Source organism: Mirounga angustirostris, unplaced genomic scaffold (assembly GCF_029215605.1).
Source record: "Mirounga angustirostris isolate CCGP_5_RB_7025 unplaced genomic scaffold, mMirAng1.0.hap1 SCAF_7, whole genome shotgun sequence".
Classification (NCBI taxonomy): domain Eukaryota; kingdom Metazoa; phylum Chordata; class Mammalia; order Carnivora; family Phocidae; genus Mirounga; species Mirounga angustirostris.
The window spans coordinates 8,441,938-8,456,432 of NW_026991715.1; the positions used below are offsets into that span (position 1 = coordinate 8,441,938).

At 54.9% G+C, this 14,495-nt stretch overlaps 1 protein-coding gene across 1 annotated transcript in view; it reads left to right on the forward strand.

The window, feature by feature from the left end:
- The window catches only part of MAML1 (mastermind like transcriptional coactivator 1), a 37,180-nt gene extending 25,094 nt beyond the window's left edge, over positions 1-12,086 (forward strand). Inside the window, exons 2-5 of the mRNA XM_045890490.3 lie at positions 3,515-4,927; positions 6,887-7,114; positions 8,840-8,936; positions 10,463-12,086. Of these exons, the coding sequence (XP_045746446.1) occupies positions 3,515-4,927; positions 6,887-7,114; positions 8,840-8,936; positions 10,463-11,442 (2,718 nt within the window). The 3' untranslated portion in view covers positions 11,443-12,086. The remainder of the gene's footprint in view (positions 1-3,514; positions 4,928-6,886; positions 7,115-8,839; positions 8,937-10,462) is intronic.
- Positions 12,087-14,495: the final 2,409 nt, after the last annotated feature.

Sequence of the window (14,495 nt, forward strand, 5' to 3'; positions counted from 1 at the left end):
CTTGTGTTCTCTCTCTCACTGTGTCTCTCTCTGTCAAATAAATAAACAAAATCTTTAAAAAAAAAAAAAATTAGGGGCGCCTGGGTGGCTCAGTCGGTTAAGCGACTGCCTTCGGCTCAGGTCGTGATCTTGGAGTCCCGGGATCGAGTCCCGCATCGGGTTCCCTGCTCCTTGGGAGCCTGCTTCTCCCTCTGCTTCTCTCTCTCTCTCCCTCTGTCTCTCATGAATAAATAAATAAAATCTTTAAAAAAAAAAAAATTAAAAAATTAAAAATTAAAAAAAAAGAAAAAGAGGAGAGAGGACTCCCATACTCATTTGGACCTACCTCAAAGGCGAGTAGAAGGAACAACCAGAAAAGTGGAAGAGAAAGCAAGATTCTGTGGTAAAGAAATATGAAGACAGAGAGCTTTAAAGATGCAGGAAATTATTAAGAAGCAGATGATGGAGGGAAAGGCTGAAAATGTGAACTGTGTTTAACAGCATCAGGGTCATTGCCTGCCTCGGGGAAAGCAGCCCTGAAGTCTCCCTTCTACCCCCCCTGCCCAATTCAGCATCGCGTCAGCTCCCCAGAGGATGGAAGCCGTATTGCAGTGGGTCAAGGTGCTAACTCTTGGGCCAGGGTTGGGGGGGAGGGCTTGTATTTGGCTGATAGGAGGATGACCAAGGAGAGAGATGACCCTGAGAAGGGCAGAAAGCACTGGTGGCTGCCCCAGGTGACTGCCCACACATGAGGAATATGGAGGAGAGAGCCACCCCTGTCTTAAGCAACCACATGTGTTTGTTAGCGGAAGAGTATAGGTTTTACCCTGTGGTTAGTCTGACCAGAAAGCACACGGGAACTTCAGTGGTGGGTGGCAGAGGCTGGCCTGGGAGTCAGGCCTGCAGGGGGCTTTGGTGGAAGACTGGGTGAGCATGCAGGGCCTCCAGCTTACCATCAGGCATGTGGTACCCTTTAACAAAAGCCCCTTGAGAGGGAAACGAACACCAGATCACAGTATCCCAGGACCGGATCCTCCTGGAACCCTGTGTACCACGAGACCATTCCATACTTAGGACAGGAGCCTCTGAGCTGAGCACCCAGAAGTACCAGATACACTGAGAGCAAGCCCGTGTGTTTATCTATGGCAGCCGGTTTTGTATGCTTTCTCTTAACTGTGTTTGTTCTTATATAATTTATAATCCGTTCAGGCTGTCTGCCCATCTCTTTTGTAAATTCCCAGAGATGAGTCTCCGTGGTTTACCCATCTTCGTCTTCCTCTCCAGTGCCCTGCACGTATCAGGCACTCCTGCAAATGGGCCACCACATTCCACCCTCCTCACCCCCGCCTACATCATTCCAGTTACATTTTGTGAGCAGTTGGGAAAATGGCCTGGTGTTTCCTTTGGCTGAAAGTAATTGGATTGCAAAATTGAGTTGTTACTTTGGAACTTGTCTGCCGCTGTTTGCATGCGAATATTGAAAGAAGGAGTGGTAGCTTTTATAATTGTTAGGGTAAAGAAGGGTTCTGTTTCTAATCTGGGACAACCAGCTGACTCATCAAGTGCCCTGACCTCCTGGATTTCCATCTTACCCCTTAGGAGAATGGAAAACTGGGCTCCCAGGTTTACAGACAGCCCAAAGCTGACACTGAGGAACAAATGATTTTCCAAAAAGAAAATAATAGAAAGAATAAAAATCCAAGAAAAATCAGCAGCTCATTTTGATTTCCTTGTGACGGATTAAATGGCTATGAATTGCCCTTCCCCAAAGGAAACTTTCCAACAGTAGATCTTATAAAGGTCCATTTTAAGAGCATGGGTCCCTTCCCCCCTCCCGCCTCTAGGTGGCAGCAGGAAGCAGAAGAACGCACATGAAAGTAAGGCAGCCGTCTTGTAGGATCCGAGGATCCTGTTCAGCTTACACCTCTGTTCCATCTGTTGAGTATCCCTAAGTTTTTCTGAGCTAACTTAGGTACCCAGATATGGATTTAGAGAAATACGGACTCAGCCAGGATTTATAGAGCCCTGTGCAGTCAGCTTTTACAGTAAAGAAATCGGAAAATCTTGAAGTGGGGCTAAAAAGAGGAATGGGAGCATTGAAATTGGGACTCCAGATTGAGAAAATTGCTCTCCTTGTTTCCTTGCTCATTGCACATTTGTATCTAGGAGGTGGTTTGCTGCTGAGAGCTGGTGCCCAAGGAGTCGCCTTGGGCAGGACCCCTGGTCAGAGCACTCACGCACGCAGGCTCCTCAGGCCACTGCGGTGGGTCCGTGTAGCCCTTCTCTGTAGCCAGAGGACAGCAGTACGGAGTTCTGGATGCTACGGACTCCTCTGATCGCTATTTAAAGATAATAATGAAAGCTAGTATTTGGAACTTTGTAAATAGCACAGTGTAGATGCTTAGGGTCAGTGGGAGGGAGGGTGAAGGACAAAAATGTAACAAAATTAAAACTGTAAAGGAGCAGCACCATGTTAGGACTAAGTGTAGGCATCTCGGCTGATGGAGCAATCATGTCCCAGGGGTTGAAAATGAGGCTGGGGGAAGAGTGGAAAGATACCACCTTCTCTCCTCCCCACTTCCGTTGTCACGTTCTCTTCACGAAACTCCTGCGCCTGGGTGCCCGACGCTGTTGCTCTGCTGCTTGTGGAGGGCATTTGTCATCACCTGTAGCCGTGTGTGTGTGTGTGTGTGTGTGTGTCCGTCCCGTGGCCCATGAATGCCGCAGTGTGCACACAGCACTTGGCCCCAGCCCAAGGTGGGCTGTTAGAAAGGCTAGCCGAACAGATCTCACAGGGAAGCAAGGACAACGATGCAAGACAGACTGGCTGTGTTCAGAGGGATGCTCTCCATAAGAAGTGGTGGGGTTCGTGGGGGCTGGTGACTGGGCGCAGGGGACTGGAAGCTGCTTTGGGCCAGCAGGGAGGAGGGTGGGCTCGTATGGGAGCAGCCCTGCCTAAGAGAAGGGGTGGGGCCAGGCACAGGGCAGGAAAACTGGCCTGAGCCACACAATGGCGGCGCAGCCTGGTGCTCATGAGCCGCCCCCACCAAGGCATGAGAAGGAGCCCCTAGCAGCCAGGGCTCCTCCTGCGGAAAGCGGAAGGAATCTGAGTTAAATCAGCTTAAACACGAGGAATTTTTTGGTTCCCCAAAGTGAAAAGTCCAGGGGCGCTGGTCTCCTGTACAACCAGGACTTAGGTGGCGCCCTCAAGAATGCATATGTATCTTCTGGTTCTTTCTCATTGGTTCCATCCTTGGGCACACCCTCCGACTAGACGACTGTGGGCAGCATCGGGCTTGCGTCCTGCAGGAAGAGAGGGCTGCAGAAGTCAGGAACCCAGGCACTGATGGACGTGGGCTCGCTTTCCTGCAGCGCCGGAGGACCTGGGAGAGGGGAAGTGGGGGGGATGTGTAAGCTGGACAGGTACAGTCAGCAGGAGAGCGCTGCGGGGATGTGGGCCCTGACTGACCTCACTGTTAGGAGGGGCCTCCTGCATGGCGCTGTGTCTGAAGTCCCTCTTGTCCGTGTTTTGCAGCATCTCCACGATACAGTGAAGAGGAACCTCGAGAGCACCACCTCCCCTCAGAATGGTGAGCAGCAGAACGGCTATGGAGACCTCTTTCCTGGACACAAGAAGACCCGGCGAGAGGCCCCTCTGGGGGTAGCCATCGCTTCCAATGGCTTGCCACCGGCCTCCCCCCTGGGGCAGCCTGACAAGCCAGGTGCCGAGGCACTGCAGGCCAGCGGGAAGCACTCCCTGGGGTTGGACTCCATCAGTAAGAAATGTCTGGCAGACTCGAGCCTCCACTTGAACGGGGGAAGCAACCCCGGTGAGCCCTTTCCTCTGAGCCTGAATAAAGAGCTGAAGCAGGAGCCCGTCGATGACCTGCCATGCATGATCACAGGGGCCGGGGGCTCCATATCCCAGAGCAACCTCATGCCTGACCTCAACCTTAACGAGCAGGAGTGGAAGGAGCTCATTGAGGAGCTGAACAGGTCAGTGCCCGATGAAGACATGAAGGATCTGTTTAACGAGGACTTTGAAGAAAAGAAGGACCCAGAGTCTTCTGGGTCGGCCACACAGACCCCCTTGGCACAGGATATTAATATTAAGACAGAATTCTCTCCAGCAGCCTTTGAACAAGAGCAGTTAGGCTCTCCACAAGTGAGGGCTGGGTCTGCAGGACAGACCTTTATGGGGCCTTCAGCCGGCCCCGTGAGCACAGATTCGCCCAGCCTGGGGGGCGCTCAGCCTCTGTTCCATGCCTCTGGTCAGCCCGGGACCGACAATCCCAGTCCCAACCTGATGCCGGCATCAGCCCAGGCCCAGAATGCACCAAGAGCCCTCTCCAGCGTAGTGTTGCCCAGCCAGGGCCCGGGAGGGGCCACGGAGCTGTCCTCTGCCCACCAGCTGCAACAAATCGCCGCCAAGCAGAAGCGTGAGCAGATGCTCCAGAACCCGCAGCAGGCCACCCAGGCGCCAGTCCCAGGCCAGATGTCCACATGGCAGCAGACGGGCCCCTCCCACAGCCCCTTAAACGTCCCTTATCCCCTGGAGAAGCCTGCCAGCCCTCCTGGCTACAAGCAAGACTTCACCAACTCCAAACTGCTCATGATGCCCGGAGTGAACAAGAGCTCCCCGCGGCCCGGAGGCCCCTACCTCCAGGCCGGCCACGTGAACCTGCTGAGTCACCCACCGCCAAGTAACTTGAATCAGAGTGCCGTGCCTAACCAGGGCTCGGTGCTGGACTACGGCAACACCAAACCCCTGTCTCATTACAAAGCCGACTGCGGGCAAGGCGGCCCCGCGTCCGGGCAGAGCAAGACCGCCCTCATGGCTTACCTTCCCCAGCAGCTGCCTCATCTGAGCAATGAGCAGAACTCCTTGTTTATGATGAAACCAAAGCCAGGGAACATGCCCTTCCGATCACTGGTTCCACCCAGCCAGGTGAGCTCCCGGCTTCCCTCTCTGTCACTGTGTACCCCTGTGGTTGGAGGGAGGGAGAGAGGGAGGGAGCAGCAACTGGCGTCCTTTGAGTCTCTGGAGAGAGAAAATCGGTCAAGCAAACCAGGGTCAATTCTGAATAAACAGAAATAGGGTAAAATTCCCTGGTGCAACTTGGTTTAAAGTATCCATACGTTTGAGGCATCAGCTGACACCTAGGCAGAGGCATCGAGTGTCTCGCACCTGCCGTACAGCGTAAAGCCAGTCACGGGTGGCTGTATTCTGCAGGTAAAGGTCACGTTTAATGTGCTCCTTAGAGGCCTTGCCTTTGAAAAAAAAAACAACACCTTTCAGATCTCTGTGTGCAAAATACCTTAAGATTTAGTAAGGGGAGAGCTGATTCCCCGACACCTGTAAACTCCGTGGCTAAGTAGGCGTGATGCTCCAGCCGGCAGAGTCACGGAGAATGGTCACGGGCCAGTTTTACCACGATCACTGCGTTTCTGCTCATGTTCAGATGTGTGCTGAGATGTCTCTTCCCTAGCAACCTTCTCATGGCAAGGGCTTGTTCCCCCAACTTCCTCCAAGACAGAGGGGAGCACACGTGCTTTTCTCCCTCCACAGTGTGTCCCACACTGTCCCCGTGTCCGCATGCATAGATCCCTGATCCTTGTTGACAGTGGTGTGGCAGCAGTTGCGGAACGTGGGGCGTGCCCTCATGTTGGTGTGCCCTGTCATCTCATGGTCTTCACGACTATAAGCCTGTGGCCAGTACCTTTGCAGGTACCCTTGTGTGTTTGCAAAATTTTAAAAATTAAAAACCTGGTGTTGGTAATAATAATAATTGGGAAATCAGTGCCCCTCTGCTGATGAGGGTGTGCACATGGGCACGGTGCTGGTGGGAAGTAATTTGGTGTTAGATATTCTTCTTAAGCCATAAAAATGTTCGTAAGCATCGACACATTATACCCCTGCAAGAAATAATCCCTAAAAAAACAGGAAAGTAATATGCGGGATATTCATTGCATGTTATTTCTAATAGCCCCAAACCAGGTCAGGCCTCTCAGCAGGAGAGCACACGTGGAAATGTTGATGCGGCCACTGGTACCAGCCGGGAAACTCTCCACAGCCACTGGGAGTGTCCCTGAGAGCGCCTCACAAAGCACTTGGAGCCCAGAGGCTTCTTGGGGGGCGGGGGGGGGGGGGGAGTAGGGAATCACCCAGGGTCTGTCTGCTGGAAGGTTAGACTCTTTCTTCTAAGGATGAAATATACAGACCTTAAAAGACTGGAAAGGAGCTCAAAAAGTCAAGCTTATTTAAATGATCATTGCTTTTTACCTTTGTCCCTGTTTCGAGTTAAATTTTCCCCCTTTTAAAATGTAAGTCATGACCAGATAATACTGTGGAGCCTCTGACGGGCTAATGACTCTGAGCTTTTAGCCCACCTATTAATTGAGAATATTTATTTAAGTTTTCATCGATGCTCCGTATTTTGTGAGCGTGAGTATCTGACAAAAGCCCAGCAGTCTGGTCCCAGGAAAATGCCCTACACAGATGGACACGTGGTACGGTTTCGGGCACGCCTGGGGACCCGAGGTTGGCACGCTTGGAACTTCTTGGAACCTCGGGTCTCCATCCGTCAGAGCCCCTCAGGGCGTTCCTCCTCCGGGGGCGCATTTGCCTGCACGCATTCCGGAGAGCGAGCGGCCTGGAAGCCAGGCATGCGGACGTGCGGGCTTCGGGCTTCAGTGGGAACCGCAGGCAGCAGGGATCGCGTGCAGCTGGTGACGCTGCCCCTTGCTGTGCCTGGGTTCTCGGGTGTGCGGCCTGGGGTCCCGTGCCCTGGGGTCAGCCTTGGGGGGGGCGCGGTGCAGAGGCTTCAGGGGAGAATCTGCGCCGACCGGGCCTGCTAGACTTCACTGTGTTCCTCCTGACCCGAGACCCCCTCCTCTGTGCGCCCAGGAGCAGCCCCCGCCCAGCGCCCCTGTGGCCGCCGCGGGGAGCCAGCCGCCCGCCGCCTCGGCGGCCAGCACGCGCAGCAGCGCCCCGTATCTCAGCAGCCCGCAGCAGGCGGCCGTCATGAAGCAGCACCACCTGCTTTTGGACCAACAGAAACAGCGGGAGCAGCAGCAGAAGCATCTGCAGCAACAGCAGTTCTTACAGAGGCAGCAGCACCTTCTGGCAGAACAGGTAGACGAGAGGGGAGGACGCCCCCGCCGCCCCCGCCGCCCCCGCGTCCTCCGGCCTCCCGCGGCACTGCCCGGCTCTCAGCCCCACTGCGCGCGCGCGCCGCCTCTGGGCCTGCGTTTGCGTGTCCTTTGCCCTTTTATTTTAAATTTTTTTTAAAGATTTATTTATTTGAGAGAGAGAAAGAGCACAAGCTGGAGGGGCAGAGGGAGAGAATCTAAAGCAGACTCCCCTCCACGGACCGAGCCACCCAGGCGCCCCTCCTCTGCCCTTTTAAACCACTTCCCAGGAGTGTGGCCTTTCTCAGCGGGGGCCTGTGTCCGAAGCCACTTTCATGTCACTTGGCGGGGATTCAGGAAGGCAAATCTGTGGCTAAAACTGTATTTGTTAGGGGCGTCTTTTTTCCATACCCCACGTCCACAACTGCCAGAGCCCCGAACTCCCTGGTCTGCCGGTTCACTGTGGGATCCAGTGTTGTTGTAAGTGTAGTTTGTGATAAGCCAGAATATGACACAGGGGAATGGAAATGTCCCCGAGGCCCTCGAGTTCTGGAATCAGGCCCGCCAAGCCCCCTCCACATCCTGCAGTTCACCCGCCTGGTCCCCAGGTGCGGTGCGTGGGCGGCAAGGTGACAGCGATGCTCGGGATTTCAAATTCCAGCTTTAAAAGTTGTAAGAGAAGAACCAGCCACCCAGAAGACAAAGGTGCTTGAGGAGGACTTGAAGGCCCACATCCCTGCCCCCGTTCTGCCATTTTTACAAATAACAGCTTTATTGGGACTCGAGTCCCATGACCTCCAGCCCATCCATTTGAAGTGTACAATTCAGTGGTTTTTACCGTATCCACACAGTAGTGTAACCATCACCACAGTCACCACAGTCGATTTCATCCGTTTTCAGCCCCTAAAAAACCACATGACCGTTAAAAGTTGCCGGCCACGTTGTAGCGCACGCTTCCCTCCTTCTTGTGGCTGAGCGGTACTCGCGCATGTGGATACGCGCCGTTTGGTTTATCCATTCACCGGTTGATGACGTTTGGGTTGTGCCCCCTTCTTACTACGGTCGCAGGTTTTCGGCTCTGTTGAGTGCATACCCGGGGGCGGAATTGCTGGGTCACGTGGCAGCTCTTACGTGGGGCCCTGTGAGGAGCTGCCAGACTGGGCTCCCAAGCGGCTGCCCCATTTTACTTTGCCACCACCGTGTGAGGGCGCCAGGCTCTCCACAGCCTGCCCGTACTTGGCTTGTTGGCTCTAGCCATCCTAGCGGGTGTGAAGGGGATGTCATTGTGGCTTTGATGAGCATTTCCCCGATCTGCCCTCCCAACATTGGGCGAGGGGCACAGGGAGAGAGAATCGTAAGCAGGCTCCACGCCCAGCTCGGAGCCCAGTGCAGGGCTCCATCTCATGGTCTTGAGACCAGGACCTGAGCCGAAACCAAGAGTGGGACGCTCAACCCACTGCGCCCCCCAGGCGCTCCCCTCATCGTTTTTTTAAACCAATACACCACCGTTTTTTGTGGGTTTTTTTTTTAATCATTGCTCCTTAGATCTGCCCCATCCTTCTGTTTCACACAGTTTATTAAAAATCCCCCAAATGGAACCACGAGCATTATGTCTGCGGGAACGCATCCGTGAGTAACAGACGTAGGGTGTGCTTCTGTCTGTTCTAACACTTGTTTTTGTTTTGTTTGGGTCTTGTTGTTTTGGTCTTTCCTTCTTGGTGTTTTCTAGGAAAAGCAGCAGTTCCAGCGCCACCTGACGCGCCCACCTCCCCAGTACCAAGACCCAGCCCAGAGCACCTTCCCCCAGCAGGTCGGGCAGTTCGCAGGTGAGGGCCCGGGGAGGTGGGCACAGGGCAGAGCGGGTGGCTCTTGCGTCGGCCTGGCTTCCTGCTAGGGGCTAACTAGATGGACTTGCTTGTGAAAGTCTAGTCGCCCACGGAGCGCGGCTTTCTAGGTCCCCTGCAGGCCGGGGGAACAGGGTCGTGGGGGCAGGCCACTTTGGTGAGCGCTCTGGTGGTGCCATCTTTTGAAGCAAAGTCCTTCCTGGCCGGAGGATAGCTTATCAATAGGAAATGGCTTCTGTAATTCTTTTTTTTTTTTTTTTTTTATTTGAGACAGAGAGCACATGAGAGGGGGGAGGGTCAGAGGGAGAAGCAGGCTCCCCGCCGAGCAGGGAGCCCGATGCGGGACTCGATCCCGGGACTCCAGGATCATGACCTGAGCCGAAGGCAGTCGCTTAACCAACTGAGCCACCCAGGCGCCCCGCTTCTGTAATTCTTAAGAAAGTTCTTTGTTTCTGCCATTGCATGCCTTCAAAAAGCAACCCTCTTATTTTCCAGATAAGGAGAGAATTGGGGTAGTTTGTGTGGCCTTTTGCTGCTTCTCTTTCTTCCTTTTGTCTCACTTTGGTGTCACGGGTGGGAAGCACTCTGAGGTCTCAGATGTGCACAGGAACCTCGCTGCCCTGGCTCAGGCCATCCCTCCAGGAATAAACAGGACCTCACACCCTTCCTCTCTCACCCCCACGGTGCCAACAGCTCGTGCACCCCTCACCTGAGTGATTTGAGCAGCCCCCGCCCAGCCCTGGAACCACTGTTGCAATCCCCTCCCCCTTTGGCTCTGCAACCTCGCCCTTGACGTGGCAGCCCCAGCTCCCCTGAGTCTGGCCACGGCTCTCTGTCCAGCTGCATCTCCAGCCGGTGGGGACATCCTCCCAATACCCCAGCCACGGAGCTCCCCACACAGCCGGCCTCTCGTAACTCCATGCCCTTCCATGCTCTCTTCTCCATCTAGAATACTCCGTTTCTCCAAACTGTTAAATCACTGAAATTCGATCCTTTTAAAACCCAGTGTCTTTGTCACCGTTTCTCTGAAGCCCTCTGCAGATTTTCCCAGGCACTGAGCCTCTGGTCCCCTGCCCTGCCACCTGTCGTCATCACCTGGTCACACTGCACGGAGCCCTTACCTCCCCGAGGCAGACCCTGGGCTGGATCCATTCCCCTCCTCCCTGTGCCGGCAGGGGGCTCCCACATAGCAGAACCGGGGTGGGACTTTGACGGGGGGAGTCATCGAGTCTCCTGGCTTCCCCCACCCTGGGGTTGGCCCCTTCCTCTGAGCAGGTCTTAAATTCCTCACTGCTCCAGACTGGCCTCCGTTCCACCCTGCAGGAAACCTGCTCCCCTTCGGCCCCCAGGGCTGTCTTCTTCGAGGCTCCACTGACCTCAGGATACCCGGTGTTCTGGTTTGGCCTTTCACGCCAGAGTGTAGCACCTGCAGCTGGGGTCGTAGAGCCCCCCGCGGCGGTGTGCCAAGAAATGCCAGCTTGATTGCCTGGCTCCTCTCTGTCTTCTAGGGTCCTCTGCTGCTGTGCCTGGCATGAACAGCTTGGGGCCATCTAACTCCAGCTGTCCTCGAGGGTTCCCTCAGGCCGGGAGTCTGATGCCGATGGGCCCCGGGCACACTTCGGTTTCCTCGCTCCCCTCAAACTCAGGCCAGCAGGACCGGGGTGTGGCCCAGTTCACTGGCTCCCAAAGCCTGCCGCAGGGTGGTCTCTACGGCATGGCCTCCAGCATCACCCAGATCGTCGCCCAGCCCCCGCCACAGGCCACCAACGGACACGCCCACATCGCACGGCAGACCAGCGTGGGCCAGAACACCTCGGTCTCCGCGGCCTATGGGCAGAACTCTCTGGGGAGCTCCGGCCTCTCCCAGCAGCACAATAAGGGGACCCTGAACTCTGGCTTAACCAAGCCACAGGTCCCGAGAGTGTCAGCCGCTATGGGAGGCCAGAACCCCTCGTGGCCACATCAGGGCCTGCCGAACTTGAGCGGCCAGACCCCAGGGAGCAGCACCGTGAGCCCCTTCACGGCAGCCTCCAGTTTCCACATGCAGCAGGCCCACCTGAAAATGTCCAGCCCTCAGTTCTCCCAGGCGATGCCCAGCAGGCCCATGGCCCCCATGAGCTCGGCAGCTGCGGCGGGGTCCATGCTGCCCCCGGTGAGCGCGCAGCAGAGGACCAGTGCCCCCGCCCCAGCACCTCCCCAGGGAGCCCCACAGCCGGGCTTGCCGGGCCTGAGCCCCGGCGGGCCTGAGCTGGGGGCCTTCAGCCAGAGCCCGGCACCGCCGATGGCGGGCCGGGCAGGACTGCACTGCGCTCAGGCCTACCCCGTGCGGACTGCGGGCCAGGAGCTCCCCTTCGCCTACAGCGGGCAGCCGGGTGGCAGCGGGCTGGCCAGCATGGCCGGAGATGCCGACCTGATCGACTCCCTGCTGAAGAACAGGACTTCGGAAGAGTGGATGAATGATTTGGACGACCTCTTAGGGCCTCAGTAACTGGAGGGTTTGCAGTGTTCTCAGTGCTCAGACAGCCTGTATTTTTGTTCTCAGATTCAAGAAAGAGCAACTACTTGGGACCAAAAGCCCGTGGCCCGGGGAACCGGACGGGGTAGGGGTGGGGGGCTAGAGCCCCAGGGCTGAGGCGGGCCCCGGCCAGGGTCTGCGGGGCCCCCCTGGCTCCAGCCAGCAGTTGCGGTCAGTCGGGCTGGCCCCAGCCCCTCTGCTGGTATCCGTTGCCCGGTGTCGGGACAGCAGGACAGGGTTCTACAGGTGGTTTTCAATCCAAAAGACCAAAAAACCCAACAGTAAGAATAGTGAAACCCCACGATGTCAGGCTTACAAAAATCTGTGCCGTCGTGTTGACTTAATCCAAGATTTCTCCACTTGCCCCCATGCTGGGGACAGGTTTCATTGCAACTTCATATAGCAGAACTATTTGCAATTTGTAGCATAGAAAAGATTAAAATTTTTTTTTAAAGATTTGAAGACCCATTAGGATAGGTGGTGGTTTAAACCAATTGCGTGGCATTGGGAACCGAGGGTTTCCTTGTGGTCGAGAGCCTTTCTTATTCCTGCTCTTTGTCCGCTTTCGGGGAAAGGGAGGGTCCCTGGGAACTCGTTTCCGTCAGCGCAGCCTGAGACCGCATGTGCCAAAAAGGAACAGGATGCGTGAGTTAGCAGAGCTGGGGACACAGATGCGGCCTCTGCCTCCCCCTCCCACAGTGCTGTGCCCCCCCCCCGCCCCCAGGCAGCCCCCGGGCTATGTGCTGAAATGGAAAGTTCGGGATGCCTGTGTCCCCTCTCGTCGTTGTCACTCCCCACCTTCTGCAGTTTTCTCTGAAAACTGGGATTTAATGTGTCAGGAAGGTGATCCCAGCTGAGCTGTGCACAGAGGTCTTCACCCCATCTCCAGTTTCTGTGACCTTCCTGCCTCCCCTTCTTTGTCTCTCCGGGCCAAATGGAAAACTTGAAGGCGACAGTGTACTAGATTGGTGGGGAAAGAGTCACTAGAATTCCCTGGGGAGTCCCAGCGTTGTAGGCGGGAAGGCGTCTCCTCCCCAGAAAGCAGAGGTGTGGGGGAAGGCGGGAAAGCGGGGAGCGCTGTGGGGGGGGGGCAGGCGAAGAAGAGAATCCCACTTGGTTTTACCACTTCTGCCACTCTCCCATGTCAGATGACTTGCACTTTTTAAAGAGAATGGCTTTATAACACTAATAAATCCTTCTCGAGATCTGAGTGGATTTCTCTCTGAAGGTCTATGGACTTGACTAAGCTAAGAGTCCACAAAACAGAGGGTTACCTGTCGGCTGTTTCTGGACAAAACAGATGGAGAGAGCAGTTGGGTTAGAACGAAAGCAAAATGGTAAGTGCAGGGTTGAGACCCTTTTAAACAGTGTCGGAGAGCAGATAGGACACTGAGAAGAGTGGCTTCCATGCAGAGTGGTCTCGGGAGAAACCGAAACCCTGTTTTTATTTCCCTGGAGTCTCAAAGTGGATGGTTCAAGGAGTGTCCTGTGTAAAGAGTTGAGCCAGGGAAGATATCCACGTGGGCAGCCTAAGTGGCTTTTGAGGGGACAAGGGTTGTGCACAGGAGTTATTATTCTGCACCAGCAGTGCCTTTCATGGGGGTACTTGGACCCTCAGATCCTCTTCTCTAATAGCCATTTGCCACCTTGAGTGGTGTCTGGGCCATTTCCCCTTTAAACGCCCTCCCTGCCCTCCCCAGATGCTGAATTTAGCTTTCAAAGAAGGGAATGAATCATAAAGCCAGTGAAGACTCCACCCTCTGTGCGAGTTCCCCCATCTGAAGGGGAAGAGGGTGACTTCAGCGGGTTTTCTACCAAAAATAGCGGGCTGAAGGCTGGTGATGGGTCCTGTTCCTTTCCCGGTCTCCCTCTGGCTGCTCACCTCTGTCCCCTCCTGGGGAGGGCCGCCCCTGCCTTAGTCCTCGGGCCGCTGGACAGACAGGCTTCTTCGCTGCAGTGTTGAAGCAATAAAATGTGATGCTTGGGGTCCCCCCAGGGAGCTGCCCGTGGCTTTATTTATGAATCTGGTTTTTGGGGAGTCGGGAGGAGATGCCTCCGCTTCAGTGCAGATCCCCTCTTCCAGGAGCCATGACTCAAAAGAAGGGTGCTCGGACTTTGTTATACACATTTGCTTTGTGTAAATAAATGTTTACAATTTTATATTAAAGAGGAAATAAGCGTTAGAGTTTCTGACTGTATATTTTTTACTTTTATAGATTTTAAAACTATGATCCTTTATATATGTGTTTTGGGGGAGCTATGATAAGTTTTATGGCAAACGGTTGGTATTGTTAACTTTTTATTGTCATCAAAGTGCATAAAAATCCCATTAATCCCCTTATTCTTCTACCGCCCTTAACTCTGGTATACACCAAAAAGAAATCTTTACTCTCCTTCTTTTATCATTATAAAATAATAAAAGTATTTTGCTAGTATGGAAACCGCCTGTGTGTTGGAGCTCACGCGGCTGCAGGGAGGGCGGGGGACCGGCGCGGGACTCCTGGGGGGGTGGTGTCCATCCCTGATGCACCTGCTCGCCCACTGCACGGTGGAGGGAGGGGGGACGTTTGGTCTGGCTTACCTCAGGGGACAATCTGTTACCCGATGACGACGACGGGTAGGAGGGTGGGCCTCAGGGCCACCACCCTCTCCGCTCTCTGGGGCCCGCCCAGTCCTTGTGTCTAACGGGAGGTAACTCAGGGATACTTTAGGTCCTTAGCAGTTGAGACGTTTTACTTGAGCCCTGAGGCTTACCCTCCGAGCAGCCCCAGGGCCTACTTAGTGTCCCCTCCTTTTTTTCTGTAGGAACATGTGCTCCAGCACACCCACCCTTCCTTGTCTTCACGCTAGCAAATGCACCTGCGCCTCTCCCCTCTTGGCTGTGCCGGCCCGCGGGATGGCTGCTCTAAGCTGGGCGGCAGCTGCTAGCCCGGGCCTACAGACCTTTTCGTGAAGGTGGGAAAGATCGTCTTTGGACCCTCACCCAAAGTGGAAACTGATGTGGGAAAGATGTTAGGGTTCGAGGC